The sequence below is a fragment of the Artemia sp. Qi Xiang Cuo genome, chromosome 1 (genome assembly GCF_049724085.1).
Source record: "Artemia sp. Qi Xiang Cuo chromosome 1, ASM4972408v1, whole genome shotgun sequence".
NCBI lineage: Eukaryota > Metazoa > Arthropoda > Branchiopoda > Anostraca > Artemiidae > Artemia > Artemia sp. Qi Xiang Cuo.
The window spans coordinates 35,363,739-35,382,186 of record NC_142794.1 but is presented as its reverse complement, the minus strand read 5'-3'; the positions used below and the strand labels follow the sequence as shown (position 1 = coordinate 35,382,186).

Below are 18,448 nucleotides of genomic sequence, written 5' to 3'. Positions count from 1 at the left end.
GAAGCTAGAAAAAGATGATTAGTATAATCCTGTTTTCAGTTTTTTAAGTCTCTCTCAATAGAGCCTGACTTCATTATGTTCTGCTTTATGGCTCAAATTCTCGGAAAAGTTCCTGTTAGGTGGCGCTCAGACGGCGACGTAACTAGTGCTTTTGCGGTCCTTGCGTCGAAAATGAAAATTTCGCAACTTTTGACGTAAGAGAGCTTACGATGAACCAATAGAGAAGCAGTTTTTTGAAAAAATCTTTAAATTTGAACATATCGGTTCACTGGAAATGAAGGCGGCTTTAACTGAACTTGTGCATGAAAAACTAGCTATATATGAGCCCTCATCTCCTTGGCATAAGGGATAAAATTGTGAATAAAGACATGTGGAGGAGCATAGCTGATGGCGTGGTTGCTTCTTTTTCAGAGGGTCTTGTCCTATATTCTCCGTTTAGTTGATTTATGGCCTCACTTGGATAGAAGCTTTTGGCCAGAGCATTATTTTGATTCCAACCGTCTGAGCAGCTTTGCATAAGAACTGGCACCCTATGCGCCTCTTATGTTGCCCGTCTGAGCACCGCCTCAAAAGAAGTAACTCCACGCTTTTTAGGGTAATGAAATATTTCACTTCTCGTGACTCCAACGAATCAATATTGTCAGTCTGTGCAGCTAGATCCGTAGTTTTTATAAAAGAAAAAGTTAATAAAAATTTGCGCGACAGGCGACAGCAGTAAGTTTATTTCAAGGAAAACGAAACAAAAGAGAACCAGACAGAGAAAAGAGAAGAAGAAGAGAAACGAGAAGAGAAAAAGGAATAAAGATCGTGAAACTTCTTTTGATTATCCTCCTATAGTTAAAGAAATCTGTAACGGTTCATAGGTACTACAAACCAAATTGTGCTACATAAAACTTTAAAGGTATTACAAATACTTTAAATGTATTGCAAAGGCAAAGGGAATTTAAATAGTGCTAAATTTATGAAGCAAAACTAGTTTATCAAGAAAGACGGCTGGATTTTATAAGTTTATAGTCAAAGATATGTATAAAAAAAAAGCTTTTTGTAACATTGATATAGCATTTATACAACCAGTGATGACATTAACGCAAAGACAAAATAATACAAATCAATTCCCCAGCAGTGACAAACCTAAAGCACACCACTAACAAAACGAAACAACAGTACAGCACAAAACTTTATTAAAACAACTCTGTTAACATAAAATTAGTAAAACTAAGAGTCCCATAATTTTTTTTTTTTTTATTATGTATAACAAAACGCCCCAAACTACACGAGTATCAAAGTTATTTTAACTGAAAGACTAGAAGGCAGTACCCTAAAAACTCTCAGACACTTTTATTTAGCAAGTACTTTGTACGGTAATTTTCAAATGCATCAAAAATTGCTCTCTTGAACAAGCCATGATATTTTAAGTAAGCACCAATGTGACCAGTATCTACATAACGAACTTCGATGCCAGGCCAAATCTCGTCCAGAGATTTTACACCCTCTCTTGGCACATAGGCGTCACGATTTGCAGCCACAACAATAATCATGTCTAAATCAGCTGGTAAGCAAAAATTTCCTAAATGTGTAAATTCGTCCATAAGCCCCCGCATAAAATTTGTTGCTTCTAAATAACTTTTCTCATGTTTAATAACAGATTCTGACTTTCGGATTGAAAAGTTTGGTATGGAGAGAAAGTTCCAACCTAATAATCCATTAGACAATACTGACGCCCTTTTTTCAACACCTGTCTCAACTTCAAGCTGGTTACAAAAAACACTAGAATCCTTTGGATTTTCACACACTAAAAACACTTTTTCTGAGGCATCTTCTGGTGACTTCAGTAAACTAAGAAACTTCTCACGATAATCAGATACAGATTTATACTGCGTGTCAAGTAACTTCCAATTTATTGCACTGCTCATAACACCTTTTGTAAATACAGTTGATGCTGTTGTCCAAGACAAACAAGGAACCAAAACCACTGGTTCTGGCCAAGCGCCAGCTGCTATTGAGGCCATATAACCTCCCATGGAAATACCACTTAAGCCCAAAGGCCCAAAACCCTGTGTTTTACACCAGTTTAATAAAACGGCTGCTTCCAAAGCTAGGCATCCACCCATTACAAATATATCAGAAACGTTGTGAAGACAAGACCTAGTTTGGTACTTTGGTTTTCGACTTCCATAATAAGGGTTTTCTAATATTATTGAACCAATGCCATATTCTCTAGCAAGAGGCTTGGCCATAAACGTACGTCTTTTCCAGAAATAATGATCTCCGGTTCCAGCCATATGTATACAAACTGGTTTAATATTAGTTTTCCACTTTTTGGGAATCACAAGTTGAAATGTAGCGATTTCTGCTTCTTCTGGAAGTAACCCTGGCAAAAAATCAACAAAGGGTGACTTAAATTGACCAGATATAGTAATCGTGTGGTCAGACATTTCTTCCTTTTGAAGCACAACATTGTAGTTATTGCCAACTAGTTCTGCTGCTTTGCCTGGCTTTGATATAAAAACCTTTCGAAAGTTGAAAAGCTTTTCATAATGATCCACTTTTCCCCAGCCTTTGACGAAAAACTTCGACAGTAGCAGTGTTCTATATAGCCGGTCAAGATTGCTTTTTGATCCCATTATGAAAGCAATTTAAAGCCATGCAGATGCCTCTACAATAAAAAATAAAAAAATTCAATTAAAATATAATCTAATGTATCAAAAGATGCCCTTTGGAGTTACAACCCAAATGAAAAGGAACTAAGTAAAAAGTGGCTTTTAAAAAGAGAGTATTCATGGAATAAGGACTAATATGAAAACAATAAAAATTAAATTTTCTTTTATGAAGACATATAATTAAAACAGTTGTACATATAAATCTCCAAACAGGTTTATTTCTGTCAAGATCTTCACATTTTAAAAAGCAGGCTAATTTTTATAAAAAAAAAAGTCATTTCCAAGTTTAAAACTTGCAAACCTTTGAAACTGTAAATAAATGATAGGCATAAAGACTTTCATTAGTTTCTTTTGAATATTCTTAAACAGTAAAGGCCCTTTTACATTTGTAATTTACAAGAAATCTCCTTGTACAGAGTGACAAGGAATCATCTTAGAGGTAGGTCACTAAACACATTTCTTCAGAGACCATTTCCAAAGTTCCAATATTCAGATTGCAATAATAAGTGATACTTCAAATTATATTGAATATTTCCAACCATCTTTTAATCTTCTCTGCTAAGCCTCTGTTCTCTATAGCAATAAAGCATTTTGATTTTCAATCTTACAAATAGTGATTCCTAGCAATCTTTCAGAGAGTTTTCCTGGGATTGATTTTGGCTAAATTCTAGGCCTTTACAAAAATTAAGGGCCCTTTTATACTTGTAATTTACAAAGATATTTCCTCCTTGATCAGAGTGGCAAGGAATTATCCTAAATGTAGATCATTCAATATGCTTCTCTTTCTTACTTTTAATAGAATTTTATAGCCTCGAGTTGTCTTAACATTCAATTCCAAGACTGTTCCCCCAATTTCAATATTCGAATTAGTGACACACTATTTTAAGTTAACTCTAGAGGTAAAATCTTTGCCTAAGCCTAGTATTGGTTGACCTCCAAAAAGACTTTGTTAATCAGAGTATCCTCACCTATATACTACTAAAAAAACATTGGACTTTAGCACTGTAGCTAATTTTGTAAAAAAAAAACTTTCTTTCAAATAGCCTGTAAGAAGGAGGATATCAGAATGTTTATTCCGACTCTTTTCCTGTTTATTATGCAATTTCCAGGGAACCCTACTGGGGCCACTTTATTCCTTGTTATGGTTTATGACCTGGGAAATGAGTTCCCTCACAGATACAAGCTTTTGAATTACATCAGTCCTTGAACCCTCCCCCCTATGTTTTTTAAAATACATTTTGTCCCTCCCTCTACTTTTCTATGAGTTAGCACCACTGGCCCTTGAAATGAACATTACTTACATCAGCATCCTTGGTGTTACTATTACTAATGACCCCAAAGTGTAAGATGTACACGTTTTAAACAGTGTTAAAAAAGCCTGTGCATAACTGTCTATGCTCAAAAGTTTTCAAACATCTTTACTCAATTTATATTTTTGTAAAGAAAAAAAATAATACTACATGTTCTTTTTTATTTTAATAAAATCTTGGAATTAGTAGTACTGGATGATCCTCTTTTTCTATAGCAACTTGCATGCAGTGGTACTACTTGACTGGTTGACCTGTTGTAAAACAGGTCAAATGAATAATGATGATTGATATTGCTTGACAATACTTGTTTTTTGTTCTTATTATTTGGCTATTACTCAAGAAAATTCAGTGGCAACATTGACATTTAGTGTTCAGCATATCATGTATCTGAGCTGGCCGACCAATTTTCTACTTAATATATTGGATCCCAGAACAATTTTTGGCGTAATGTTGTCGTTTACTTAGTAAGAAAGCTCCCTTTCTTGAATCCATCAATGAATCTACCTATTTATGTGAAGCAATATTTTTTTCTGGATTAATTTTTTCTGATGTATCTTTATCATGCTTTGAAATTGTTTTGAAAACAATAAACAGGATAATGGAATGAGAAAGTTTTAAAGACAAGTGAATTGTAGAAGAGACTTATTGAATATTGAGTAACATAAGCAAATAGAGCAAGATACAATTCTGGTTACAGTAACAACAAGAAAACTAAAACCAGCAAAAAGCAAAACGCAAGCAACTTTAAGCAAGTTCAGCTAATACTAACAAACAAGAAAATAAACCCAGACAAAATCATATCAAGACCAAGTTTTTATAGCATGTATTGCTATTTTTGGCAGCTAATCTTGTAAGTCTTTTAGATATAGGTTCACTGCAATTGATTATTGGTATATAATATGTTAGATCATTTTAAATCAAATTTGGGTATAATGTATTAATCATATATTCTCTCAAATCTCAATTAAAGAAGTATCATTAGTAACTCAAGTTTAGGTTCAATTGACCCTCAAACAGTTTGTTTAATACCTAGATCTTTGACAATGAGTGATATCTTCAAAAAGTACAGAACAATTAGGGCTTTCAAAACATGGCTGCTCACAGCTGAATCAAAAGAAAAACGAAGATAGGTAGAATTTAGAACCTTTGTTATGCTATCCTTGTTGTTGTAAACATGTTCCAAAATTTGGATGGGTTCTACCAGCATAACAATTTTTGTAGTCCAATAGTATTTGATATATCCTTGCTTGACAAATAACTGGGATCTTATTTTTACCAGAGTTAAGGATATTCCCCCCTCCAACCAGGCATGTATCCAGGATTTTATCTCGGGAGGGGGTTAACACTTAGGAGGGGACAAAAGTTCAAAAATATACGATTTATACAGAAATATGATACCACAGAAAAAAAACTGCATAAATCTCTCAATTCTGGGAGACATTTGCATGAATACTCCCTTCTCCTTTGTAAGTGCCTAATTAATTAGCAGTAAACAAATGTAAATTTTGCTTATTACCCCCTAAAACTTTCACTGTATTTTTATATTGATTAACAACTGAATTAATAATAATAATAATTTATTTATAACCTACATCATAACAAGTTATGAAACTTGTGGAATAACTAAAAAAAAAGACAAAAGAGAAAATGAAATACACTACAAAAAATACACTACAAATACAAAAAAAAAACACTACAATGAAATTAACAGAATAGACGGAACAAAGGATGATGAGGCAATAAACAATAAAAAGCTGATTCTGACAACCTTCCATGCAGCATGGCCAGCTTTGCAGTTATATTAGGGACATCAAACTTATGAATTATCTTACCATTACTATGCCAGGGGGAGGGGAACATAAAGTAAAAAATTACAATCTCTGAAATAAAAAGAACGGATCTGCTTAACATCATTTTTCTTTAGAAGAGGATAAAGACCCTATATTGAAATTCAGTTTCATTCCATAATCCATAGTAGGCCTAAAGAGAAGTTGGTGTTTAGAATATCAACCAATATTGGTTAAACAACCTATCAAGATACCTCCCCCTCCCCCTCCATACAGCACACCATTATTCAACTCAGTGGGTTGGATTTGGAAGGGACAGTTTCACCTCTTCCAATAGCCTTTCCAATGAGCATCTATCTGAGAAATATGTGTTTAGTCTTTCGGTTGATGTGTGATACATTGTTTGTGAGAACCTTGTTGAAGTTGTGACAGCTAATAAAAGATTTTAATTTTTTGAAGTTCAGCAAAATAAAGAAATTCAACAAATTTCTTAATTTTAGGCTGTTTCAGAAACTTACCAAGTCTCAGAGGAAAATAATGCTAGATGCTACCATAAGCAAGATGTCATAAAGCAAGGAGCTTTATGACAAGTGTGGCATTGAACAAATTTGTTTATAAGTCATGTAGGCCACCCTCAATGAATTTATTTTATTTTCCAAAAAAAGCTTAAAAATTAACATAATCTCCCTTACCAATGAAAAGAAAAAAATGAGCCCGTGTTTAAGAAGAAAATTATTTTACAAGGAGTAGGCATATGTTTAATGTTAAGGATGTTTGAGCTGGCAAAGGTATATTTGCCAAGTCTGGCCAATTCAGATATAGGCTATTTGTGAGACCGTACATGGTCAAAAGTTGTTTCTTGAAGAAAACTTGTAATTAAGGAGTTTGATTAAATGTAGAGGAGTTCTATGGTCTATTGCAAAAAAGGCAATTGTGAGGAGGGCTGGGCAGTAAAAATAATTTTAACATAAATAATTTTGTTAGTAAAATATACTGACCATATAGCAGCCTCAATTTGGTAAGAATCAAAAGGTCACACTCAAAATATTGTACTTTGCCATTATTTTGCAATTTACCCAATGGGGGAGAAGATGGCTCCCCCCTGAATTTTAGTATATTCTAGCATAAACTAAGATACACAAAACCTTGTAAACAGAATAATTTACCTTCTCTTTTCCTTGGGCCTGCCCTACTCCCTCACTAGTCTCTATATTTATATATGAGTTGCATATTTTTTTTTACCATATTTGGATAGAGATACCCCATCCCCTGCACCAGGAGCATCCTGAGGCTCATTTAATTGAGGGGGGAGCAATCTTCGTAAATTTTACCAAATTGCTGCCTGATTTATACTGAATTTTCTGCAGAAATCAAAAATTTTGCTAAATTTTGCCCAATTATGCAAACTAATGCAAAATAGTGAAGATAAAGGTGCCCACTCCTGGAGAATATGTTAACTAAGATAATTTTGCAAATTATGAAGTAAGAATTGTTTTCTTAACATGACTCCTTATGACTTGGCATGGTCATACATTAATATTGGAATGAGGTATAAAAAGTCATCTGTAAGATTTTATGTGTTAGTCCATAATAGCAGGAGGTATAAAAAGTCATCTGTGTCACTTTATTTCTGTTTGCCCAATAAAAGAATAAGCATAAAGTAATCTGTATGACTTCTTCTTGTTTTTTTTATATATAAGTTGTGTAGTATAATGTCTTCTGTATAACATTCTAGTGCATCATATACAGCTAAGAAGAAAACCAAGAAAGTCATTTGTATGAATTTTTGTTGTTTTTTTTATGCAAAAGTAGGATAATATAAAGTATTCTGTATGACTTTATTTATGATTGCTTCATAAAAGAATGAGGCATAAAAAGTCATTTGTATGACTTTTTATCATTCTAAATAATTGGAATGATGTATAAAAAGTCATCTGTAGGACTTTATTCATGTTTGTTCTATAATAGCATGAGGTATAATAAGTCATCTGTAAGACTTTGTTTACATTTGTTCTGTAATAGCAGGAGGCATAAAGTCATCTGTATGACTTTTTCTTGTTTTTTCTATGTATAAGTGGGGTAATATAATGTCTTCTGTAGAACATTTTAGTGCAACACACATGTTTAAGAAGAAAACCAAGAAAGTTATCTGCATGACTTTGTTGTTTTTCTATGTATGTTTAGGGTAGTATAATGCCTTCTGTATGACTTTGAGCTCTGCTATACTTTATGCCATCCTCCCCCCCCCCTAATGTTAAAATTCATAGCACTAATTAAGTATTTCCTATGCATTGAGCCACCTGTCACTTGTTTTTGGAAATTACTGTGCTTATGAAGTTTTTTTCTGCAAGCTTCTTTGCAGTGAAAAGGGCCTCTTCACATTGAGGGGTAATTGTTGGCCTGAGTTGGATTTTCAAAAATATATAAGTAATGATCATCTTTTCTCTAGAAATAGAAATATATAATTACAAACATATATGGTATAAAAAGTAATTTGTATGAATTTATTCATGTTTCCTCTATAAATGTATGAAGTTTAAAAAAATATCTGTAGGACTTTATTCATGTTTTCTTTACAATTGTACAAGGTAGCCTATAAAATGTCATCTGTGTTACCTTATTCATATTTACTCTATAATAGTGTGAGGTATAAAAAGTCATCTCTATGGCTTTTTTTTGCTAGCTCTATAATAGCATGAGGTATAAAAAATCATCTGCATGACTTTATTTATGTTTGCTCCATAAAAGAATGAGGCATAGCCTAAAGTCGGTAAAATTCTACTTTAGTTACTTTTGGCTATCTTGGAAAGGAGTTGGGTTAGGAAAATGAAACTTTCAGGGATGGATGTACATGCTAAGGTTTGTCCCGGGAAGGTACTTTGAAGTACCTACCTCCACTCATCCCCCCCTCTATATAATGGTAAATTACTGCACATTATTAGTTTTTTTTAACTCATATTTCATCCTTTATTACTATCATAAATATAAATCACTGCTTACCTTACACAACTTCTGCTTTTAACCTTGTTCATTAAAATATATTCCAAAATCCTATTTAAATCCTAAGCCATTTAATTTTCAAACCATGCTGACTTTCTTTATGGTATATGAAACCCGGTTAGTTGTGATGTCACACTTGCCTTATCAGACACCCTTACCCTTAAGGTTAGCAGGCACATGCCAAACAACTCTGTTGATAAGACCATTTAAACTGTATTAATTAGGGAAAGGATTTCACAAGAGAGATCAGTAAAAATAACCTAATCCTTTTTAGAGGACAAATTATGTCATAGGAAGATGTTTAGGAAGCATTAATAGATAAAGTGCTAAAAACATCAGAATCGACTTCAGAGGACACGTTATATCACGTAACGAGGTTTTTAAAATCCCCCTTCCACCCAAACTCAAAATTTACAAAATTTTAATTTAGAATATTTTATATATTTATAAAGAACTAATAGATATAGCGCTACAAGGTTCAGAATTGACTTCAGAGGACACGTTATATCAGGGGAAGAGGTTTTTAAAATCCCCCTTCCCCCCTAACTCAAAATTTTCCAAAATTATATTTTAAAAGCTTTTTAAATATTTCTAAAGCACTAATAGATAGAGTGCTAAAAACATCAGAATCGACTTCAGAGGACACGTTATATCACGGGAAGTGGTTTTGAAAATCCCCCTTCCTCCCAAACTCAAAATTTTCCAAAATTATACTTTAGAAGCTTTTTAAATATTTCTAAAGCGCTAAGAGATTGAGTGCTAAAAACATCAGAATAGACTTCAGATGACAACTGAGCTAACAGGAAGTTGTATTGGAACTCCCCCGTCCCTCCAACCTAAAAAAGGTACAAAATTTTACTTTATAAGCATTTTTAAATATTTTTAAAGCACTAACAGATAGAGCGCTACAAATTTCAGAATCAACTTCAGAGGACACGTTATATCACGGGAAGAGGGTTTTAAAATCCCCTTCCCCCCAAACTCAAAATTTCCAAAATTTTACTTTAGAAGCTTTTAAATATTTCTAAAGCACTAATAGATAGAGCGCTAAAATTTTCAGAATTGACTTCAGAGGACACGTTATATCACGGGAAGAGGGTTTTAAAATCCCCCTTCCCCCCAAACTCAAAATTTTCCAAAATTTTATTTTAAAAGCTTTTTAAATATTTCTAAAGCACGAATAGATAGAGTGCTAAAAACATCAGAATCGACTTCAGAGGACACGTTATATCACGGGAAGTTGTTTTTAAAATCCCCCTTCCCCCCAAACTCAAAATTTTCCAAAATTCTACTTTAGAATCTTTTTAAATATTTCTAAAGCACTAAGAGATAGAGATCTAAAAACATCAGAATCGACTTCAGAGGACACGTTATATCACGGGAAGAGGGTTTTAAAATCCCCCTTCTCCCCTATCTCAAAATTTTCCAAAATTCTACTTTAGGAGCTTTTTTAAATATTCCAAAAGCACTAATAGATAGATCGCTACAAATATCAGAATGAACTTCTGAGGACAAGTTATATAACGGGAAGTTGGTTTGAAAATCTTACTTACTCCAAAACTAAAAATTTTCCAAAATTCTAATTATGAAACTTTTTTAATATTTCTAAAGCGCTAAGACACAGAGTGCTAAAAACATCAGAATCGACTTCAGAGGACACGTTATATCACGGGAAGAGGTTTTTAAAACCCCCTTCTTCCCAAACTCAAAATTTGCTAAAATTCTACTTTAGGAGCTTTTTAAATATTTCTACAGCGCTAAAACATAGAGTGCTATGGGAAGAGGTTATGAAAATCCTCCTTCAAGGAGGATTTTAATAGCACTCTAAAGGACGAGGTTTTGAAAATCCTCCTTCCCCCCAAACTCAAAATTTTCCAAAATTCTCCGTTAGAAGGTTGTTTAAATATTTCTAATTCGCTAAGACATAGAGCGCTACAAAGATCGGAATCGACTTCAGAGGACAATTTATGTTATGGGAAGATGTTTTTGAAATCCCCCTTCCGCCAAACTCAAAATTTTCCAAAACTTTACTTTCGTAGCTTTTTTCAATAGTTCTAAAGCGCTAAGACATAGAGGGCTAAAAACATCAGAATCGACTTCAGAGGACACGTTATATCACGGGAAGAGGTTTTTAAAATCACCCTTCCCCCCAATCTCAAAATTTTCAAAAATTTACATTATAATCATTTAAATATATCTAAAGCACTAATAGATAGAGAGCTAAAACTTTCAGAATTGACTTCAGAGGACACGTTATATCACGGGAAGAGGTTTTTAAAATCCCCCTTCCCCCCTAACTCAAAATTTTCCAAAATTTTATTTTAAAAGCTTTTTAAATATTTCTAAAGCACTAATAGATAGAGTGCTAAAAACATCAGAATCGACGAGGATATTTACATCTGTTAAGAAGCGACTATTTCAAATGCAGGAAAAACCCATACTAAGTAGACCTATCTTTCCAATATATTCATAACCCAATTCACTGTTATCTTTGTTCAACTATTCCCGCCGTTTAACAATGAAACAATTAATTAAAGCCGCAATAGATATTACGAGTTACAGCTTCAGTCTGTAAATGACAATTATTGAGAATGTCTTGCAATTTTTGTGAAATAAATTTCTGTGGTAGTATCGTTCAATTTTCTACTGTTGAGGCAGTCTTAGAGTTGTATTATAACCATGGCATGTTATTGAGAAGCAGGAATTGCGATATTTGTGGCCAGATTTGCGTAAAATATAGAAATTTGTTCCGTTGCCAGAAGTCTAGGCTTATACCTATCCGAGGTGGCCGTGAATATTCTCAGGTAAAGTGTACTTTTTCAAAATCGATCTATGACAAAACATGGATGGCTCGTTCACACCTTTCTGAGCTAGAAAATTTCCGTTTTTTGATGATTTGGCTTCAAATTCCGCCTCCAAGGGAGGATTTCATGATCAACAATGTTACTTGTTGTAAACAAACCTTTGTGGATTGGAGCCAGTTCTGCAGAGAGGTTTGTATGTACATATGTCATTCAAACTTCGCTCCTTTGGGAGGAGAAGGAGTCATTGTTGAGATAGATGAAGCCCAATTTGGGAAGCGTAAATATAATAGTGGTCGGATTGTCAAGGGTAAATGGGTATTTGGTGGAATAGAGCGAGGAACTGGCAATTCATTCATGGTTTCTGTGCCGGATAGAAGTAGTGCCACATTGTTGGGAATTATCCAAAACCGAATCCTGCCAGGGACAACAATTATCAGTGACTGTTGGAGGGCCTACGATTGCCTGGCTAGCCAGGGCTATCAGCATTTACATGTCAACCACAGCATAAATTTTGTTGACCCTGCAACAGGTGCTCACATACAAAACATTGAAAGACACTGGCGTGACGTTCAAGACAATATACCCATATATTGAAAAAGAGAAGAACAGATGGAAGGATATCTGGCAGAGCACTATTTCAAAAAAAAATATTCAATCTCCTTTAGAATGCACCATTTCATGAACCATATATTGGAGCTTTATAACCCCAACTAATTTGTTTTTTATGGGTATTATTTACTAATTAATGTTTAAAACGTTGTAACAGGAACTTTGGCAATTTACAGTATCTAACCCCATTTGTTCTTAAAGCAATTCAAATGTTTTTGTCCAAATAGTTTAGTGTAGCAATCTTCATTCTTGAAGCTACGAGACGTTATTAAAGTGTAAATAGGGAGAGGGAGAGAGGGGGCAGAAGTAAATATTTGACTATAGATTATTTGGTACTTGTGCATTATAAATAATCCACCACTATACACGAAAGAAGTTAAGTTTGGTTACTGCTAATGAAATAAAATAAAATAGGATGAAAATATAATAGTTTATAAACAAATTTGGGCTATATATTTGCACATTAGGGGGTGGGGGGTAAATCATAGCATATATTAAATATGTAACCTAACCTAGGTACCTTTGTCCCTCCCTAAACCCAAAAAAAACACAGTTTAAATATTGTAAACGCAATAAGAAATCACGCTTTGCGATCCATGTGTCTAACAAATACCTGTTTATCTGGTTTCCTTGTACAGTCTATAGTGGTGGGTTATTTATAATGCACAAGTACCAAATAATCTATATTAGTTTTGATTATTCTTTTTGGAAACCCCTTAACATTTTGAGTTGAGTAACCACATAAAACATATTCAAATAGCTTAATTATATAATGTTGAAAAATTTTGCTTTTCTTTTTTACATTCGCGATTTAAAATATGTAAAAAATGTTGGAACTTATATAAAAATTTTCTTTCAAGGGTTTGACGGTTAGTTGACAGGAGATTTGATAGCGGGGGGAGGGGGGGGGTGGGGGCAGTGGTCAGCAACCTGCTCGCGGTGCCCCTGCGTATACTAATCTAAGCTGACCATTTCGTTGCAACGTGTTGCACCGGAATAATACTCTAAAATCTGGTTGATAAATTGCCTGTGTAACAAATTTGTCTGAGTTTCGTAAAAGGGGAAACAACCCCTAAAAGTAAAAGATTTTAATAAAACTCATACCATCAAATTTGTGGTTCTTGGCAAATACCCGCCGGAAAATCCCCCCCGGAAAATACCTCCCCGCAGAAAATACCCCCTCCCCACGAGAAATACCCTCACGGAAAATCCCCCTCCCCCCAAAAAATACCCCCGTGGAAAATAAGGCTTTTCAAATTTCAAATTATCAACCAGATTTTAGAGTATGAAGGGGGAATGGGATGAATGGTAAGGGGGATTTCTAAAACTTTGAGTAACCTTTAAAAATTTGTGAGTTATAGCAACGGAACCTTGCAAAATAGATCTTCTGTTTAAATGAAGTACAACAAAATTGTTTTCAGCTTCAAAAATTTTTCTCAATCCCAACTTATAAGGTTTTAAATATATGCAAATACATTTCCTAAATTTTGGAAATAAAACATTGATATGGCTTAAAATTCTACTCAAATAACTGAAATTGCATTTTCAGAACTAAAGCCAGAGAAAAAGAATCTGATAACTGAAAATTAAGGTAAAATGTTGTTTTGTCAAAATTTCATTGGGTAATGGGTATTTCAAAAACATCTTCCCATGACATAAAAAACATCTTCCCGTAACATAAATTTTCCTCTAAAGTTGAGTCTGATGTTTGTAGCGCTCTATGTCTTAGCGCTTTAGAAATATTTAAAAAGCTCCTAAAGCAGAATTTTAGAAAATTTTGAGTTTGGGAGGAAGGGGGATTTTCAAAACCTCTTCCCGTGATATAACGTGTCCTCTGAATTCGATTCTGATGTTTTTAGCACTCTATCTATTAGTGCTTTAGAAATATTTAAAAAGCTACTAAAATATAATTTTGGAAAATTTTGAGATTGGGAGGAAGGGGGATTTTCAACACCTCGTCCCGGGATATAACGTGTCCTCTGAATTCGATTCTGATGTTTTTATTACTCTATATATTAGTGCTTTATAAATATTTAAAAAGCTACTAAAGTATATTTTTTGAAAATTTTGAGTTTGGGAGGACGGGGGATTTTCAAAACCTCTTCCCGTGAAATAAGATGTCCTCTGAATTCGATTCTGATGTTTTTAGCTCTCTATGTCTTAGTGCTTTAGAAATATTTAAAAAGCTTATAAAATAAAATTTTGAGTTTGGGAGGAAGGGGGATTTTCAAAACCTCTTCCCGTGATATAACGTGTCCTCTGAATTCGATTCTGAAGTTTTTAGCACTCTATCTTTTATTGCTTTAGAAATATTTTAAAAGCTTCTAAAGTAGCTTTTTGGAAAATTTTGAGTTTGGGGGAAGGGGGATTTCAAAAACATCTTCCCCTAACATAATTTTTCCTCTGAAGTCGATTCCGATATTTCTAGCGCTCTATGTCTTAGCGCTTTAGAAATATTTAAAAAACCTTCTAAAGTAGAATTTTGGAAAATTTTGAGTTTGGGGGGAAGGAGGATTTTCAAAACCTCTTCCCGTAGAGTGCTTTGAAAATCCTCCTTGAAGGAGGATTTTCAAAACCTCTTCCCCTAGCACTCTATGTTTTAGCGCTTTAGAAATATTTAAAAAGCTCCTAAAGTAGAATTTTAGAAAATTTTGAGTTTGGGAAGAAGGGGATTTTAAAAACCTCTTCCCGTGATATAACGTGTCCTCTGAAGTCTATTCTGATGTTTTGAGCACTATATGTCTTAGCGCTTTATAAATATTTAAAAACCAACTATAGTAGAATTTTGGAAAATTTTGAGTTAGGGAGTAAGAGGAATTTTAAAAACCACTTTCCGTGATATAACGTGTCCTCTGATGTCAATTCTGAAACTTGTAGCTATCTATCTCTTAGTACTTTAGAAATATTTTAAAAAGCTTCTAAAGTAGAATTTTTGAAATTTTTGAGATTGGGATCAAGGAGTATTTTAAAAACCTCTTCACGTGATAGACAGTGTCCTCTGGTTTTAATTCTTATGTTTTTAGCACTGTATGTCTTAGCACTTTGGAAATATTAAAAAAGCTTTAAAAGTAGAATTTTGGAAAATTTTGAATCTGGGGGGAGGGGGATTTCAAAATCATCTTCCCATAATATAATTTGTCCTCTGAAGTCGAGTCCGATATTTCTAGCGCTCTATGTCTTAGCGCTTTAGAAATATTTAAAAAAACTTCTAAAGTAGAATTTTGGAAAATTTTGAGTTTGGGGGGAAGGAGGATTTTCAAAACCTCTTCCTGTAGCACTCTATGTTTTAGCGATTTATAAATATTTAAAAAGCTCCTAAAGTAGAATTTTCGAAAATTTTGAGTTTGGGAAGAAGGGGGGTTTTAAAAACCTCTTCCCGTGATATAACGTGTCCTCTGAAGTCGATTCTGATGTTTTAGTACTATATGTCTTATCACTATAGAAATATTTAAAAAAGCTTCTAAAATAAAATTTTGGAAAAGTTTGAGGTAGGGGGGACGGGGGATTTTAAAAACCTCTTCCCGTGATATAACGTGTCCTCTGAAGTCGATTCTGATAATTGTAGCGCTCTATCTATTAGTGCTTTAGAAATATTTAAAAAGCTTCTAAAGTAAAATTTTGGAAAATTTTGAGTTTGGGGGGAAGGGGGATTTTCAAAACCACTTCCCGTGATATAACGTGTCCTCTGAAGTCGATTCTGATGTTTTTAGCACTCTATGTCTTAGCGCTTTAGAAATATTTAAAAAGCTTCTAAAAGAGAATTTTTGAAAATTTTGAGTTTGGGAGGAAGGGGGATTTTCAAAACCACTTCCCGTGATATAACGTGTCCTCTGAAGTCGATTCTGATGTTTTTAGCACTCTATCTATTAGTGTTTTAGAAATATTTAAAAAGCTTTTAAAATAAAATTTTGGAAAATTTTGAGTTAGGGGGAAGGGGGATTTTAAAACCCTCTTCCCGTGATATAACGTGTCCTCTGAAGTCAATTCTGAAACTTGTAGCGCTCTATCTATTAGTGCTTTAGAAATATTTAAAAGCTTATAAAGTAAAATTTTGGAAATTTTGAGTTTGGGGGGACGGGGGATTTTAAAAACCTCTTCCTGTGATATAACGTGTCCTCTGAAGTCGATTCTGAAACTTGTAGCGCTCTATTTATTAGTGCTTTAGAAATATTTGAAAAAGCTTCTAAAGTAAAACTTTGGAAATTTTTGAGTTTGGGGGGAATGGGGATTTTAAAAACCTCTTCCCGTGATATAACGTGTCCTCTGAAGTCGATTCTGATGTTTTTAGCACTCTATGTCTTAGCGCTTTAGAAATATTTAAAAAGCTTCTAAAGTAGAATTTTGGAAAATTTTGAGTTTGGGAGAAAGGGGGATTTTCAAAACCACTTCCCGTGATATAACGTGTCCTCTGAAGTCGATTCTGATGTTTTTAGCACTCTATCTATTAGTGCTTTAGAATTATTTAAAAAGATTCTAAATTAAAATTTTGGAAAATTTTGAGTTAGGGGGGAAGGGGGATTTTAAAAACCTCTTCCCGTGATATAATGTGTCCTCTGAAGTCAATTCTGAAAATTGTAGCTCTCTATCTATTAGTGCTTTATAAATATTTAAAAGCTACTAAAGTAAAATTGTGTAAATTTTGAGTTTGGGGGGAAGGGGGATTTTAAAAACCTCTTTCCGTGATATAACGTGTCCTCTGAAGTCGATTCTGATGTTTTTAGCACTCTATCTATTAATGCTTCCTAAACATCTTCCTATGACATAATTTGTCCTCTAAAAAGGATTAGGTTATTTTTACTGATATCTCTTGTGAAATCCTTTCACTAATTAATACAGTTTAAATGGTCTTATCAACAGAGTCGTTTGGCATGTGCCTGCTACCCTTAAGGGTAAGGGTGTCTGATAAGGCAAGTGTGACATCACAACTAACCGGGATTCATATACCATAAAGAAAGTCAGCATGGTTTGAAAATTAAATGGCTTAGGATTTAAATAGGATTTTGGAATATATTTTAATGAACAAGGTTAAAAGCATAAGTTGTGTAATGTAAGCTGATATTTATATTTATGATTGTAATAAAGTATTAAATCTTAGTTGACCAAAACTAGGAAGTTTCAGAAATTTACTATTCTAGATAGTGAGGGGATGAGTAGATGTACCTGCGTCAAAGGACCTTCCTAGGACAAACCTTACCAAGTACATCCATCCCTGAAAGTTTCATTTTCCTAACCCAACTCCTTTCCAAGATAGCCAAAAGTAACTAAAGTAGAATTTTACCTTCCTTACAGTGAACCCGTCATACAGCCAAATCCTCGGCTAGGATTGCCACAGGCCTGTTGAGCCTCAACAAATCTGATCCTTTCTAAGAACACTATTCATGACTTGTATGTCTACAACAACTTATAACAGGACTTCAAGAAATCCATCTTATTCCAACTTATAATAAAGGTAACGAGTAGGCTATGTCTAACATTTACAAATCCTTAAAATAGCTGTAATTTGGACATATTTTCTTCAGGTTCTTCCTAAGATGTGAGACGGTCAGGGTTGCCACCATATCGAAAAATGCCTGCCCGAAATACAAAAAAAACATTAACTTTTTCGGTCATTTTCCCAGGAAAGCAACTTGTTAAGTCGGGTTTACATAAATGGTTTCTCAACTGAGTTCAGTCAGGGGGGGGGGACATGGTCGTCCTTTCTAGAAATAAAAATATAGTTTAATGAAAAAAAAGTAATAAACACCACACAAAAAAAAAAAGCTTAGACAAATAAAAAATTTTATATAATACATTGGACCACAACTTTAAAGGAATATTTCGACCCTATATCCAAGGGCCGTCCTCTGCAAAACAAATGAATAAAAACCAATATACAATAAACTTGCATTAAAATTCGAATATATTAAAAGAAATCAACCACTCAAATTCTTACTTAACAATATAAAAGAAAATGAAAGAATATTACAAGCGAGGATGCCATTACAAGAATCGACATAACAATGAAATATATTTATACAGTTATATATGGGACGTCAGAATGTGTGGGGGGTATAGTGTAAAAAGAGTGACCACGATACTTGGAAAAATTCGAGCCTTAAATCAAAAATTCCCGCTCAACTAATCCACTCACTCCTCAATGCTTGGATATAGCCTTGGTTAAAACCAAAAAATGACTCATTTTTACAGCTTCATATATTTTGTTAATATCAGCCGTTCATAATACCATATAAAGAGATCAAATTTGTTATATAATCAGATATTAGGACCACCCACTCCGA

The 18,448-nt window shown here is 33.8% G+C and overlaps 1 protein-coding gene across 1 annotated transcript; it reads right to left on the bottom strand.

Moving 5' to 3' along the window:
* Positions 1-990: 990 nt before the first annotated feature.
* Positions 991-17,694, bottom strand: LOC148956239 (cardiolipin-specific deacylase, mitochondrial). The gene is made up of 2 exons (XM_089094664.1): positions 17,643-17,694; positions 991-2,656 (listed from the first exon to the last, which is right to left on the bottom strand). The coding sequence occupies exon 2, from the start codon at positions 2,622-2,624 to the stop codon at positions 1,329-1,331; it is 1,296 nt and encodes a 431-aa protein (XP_088950790.1). The 5' UTR covers positions 2,625-2,656; positions 17,643-17,694; the 3' UTR covers positions 991-1,328.
* Positions 17,695-18,448: the final 754 nt, after the last annotated feature.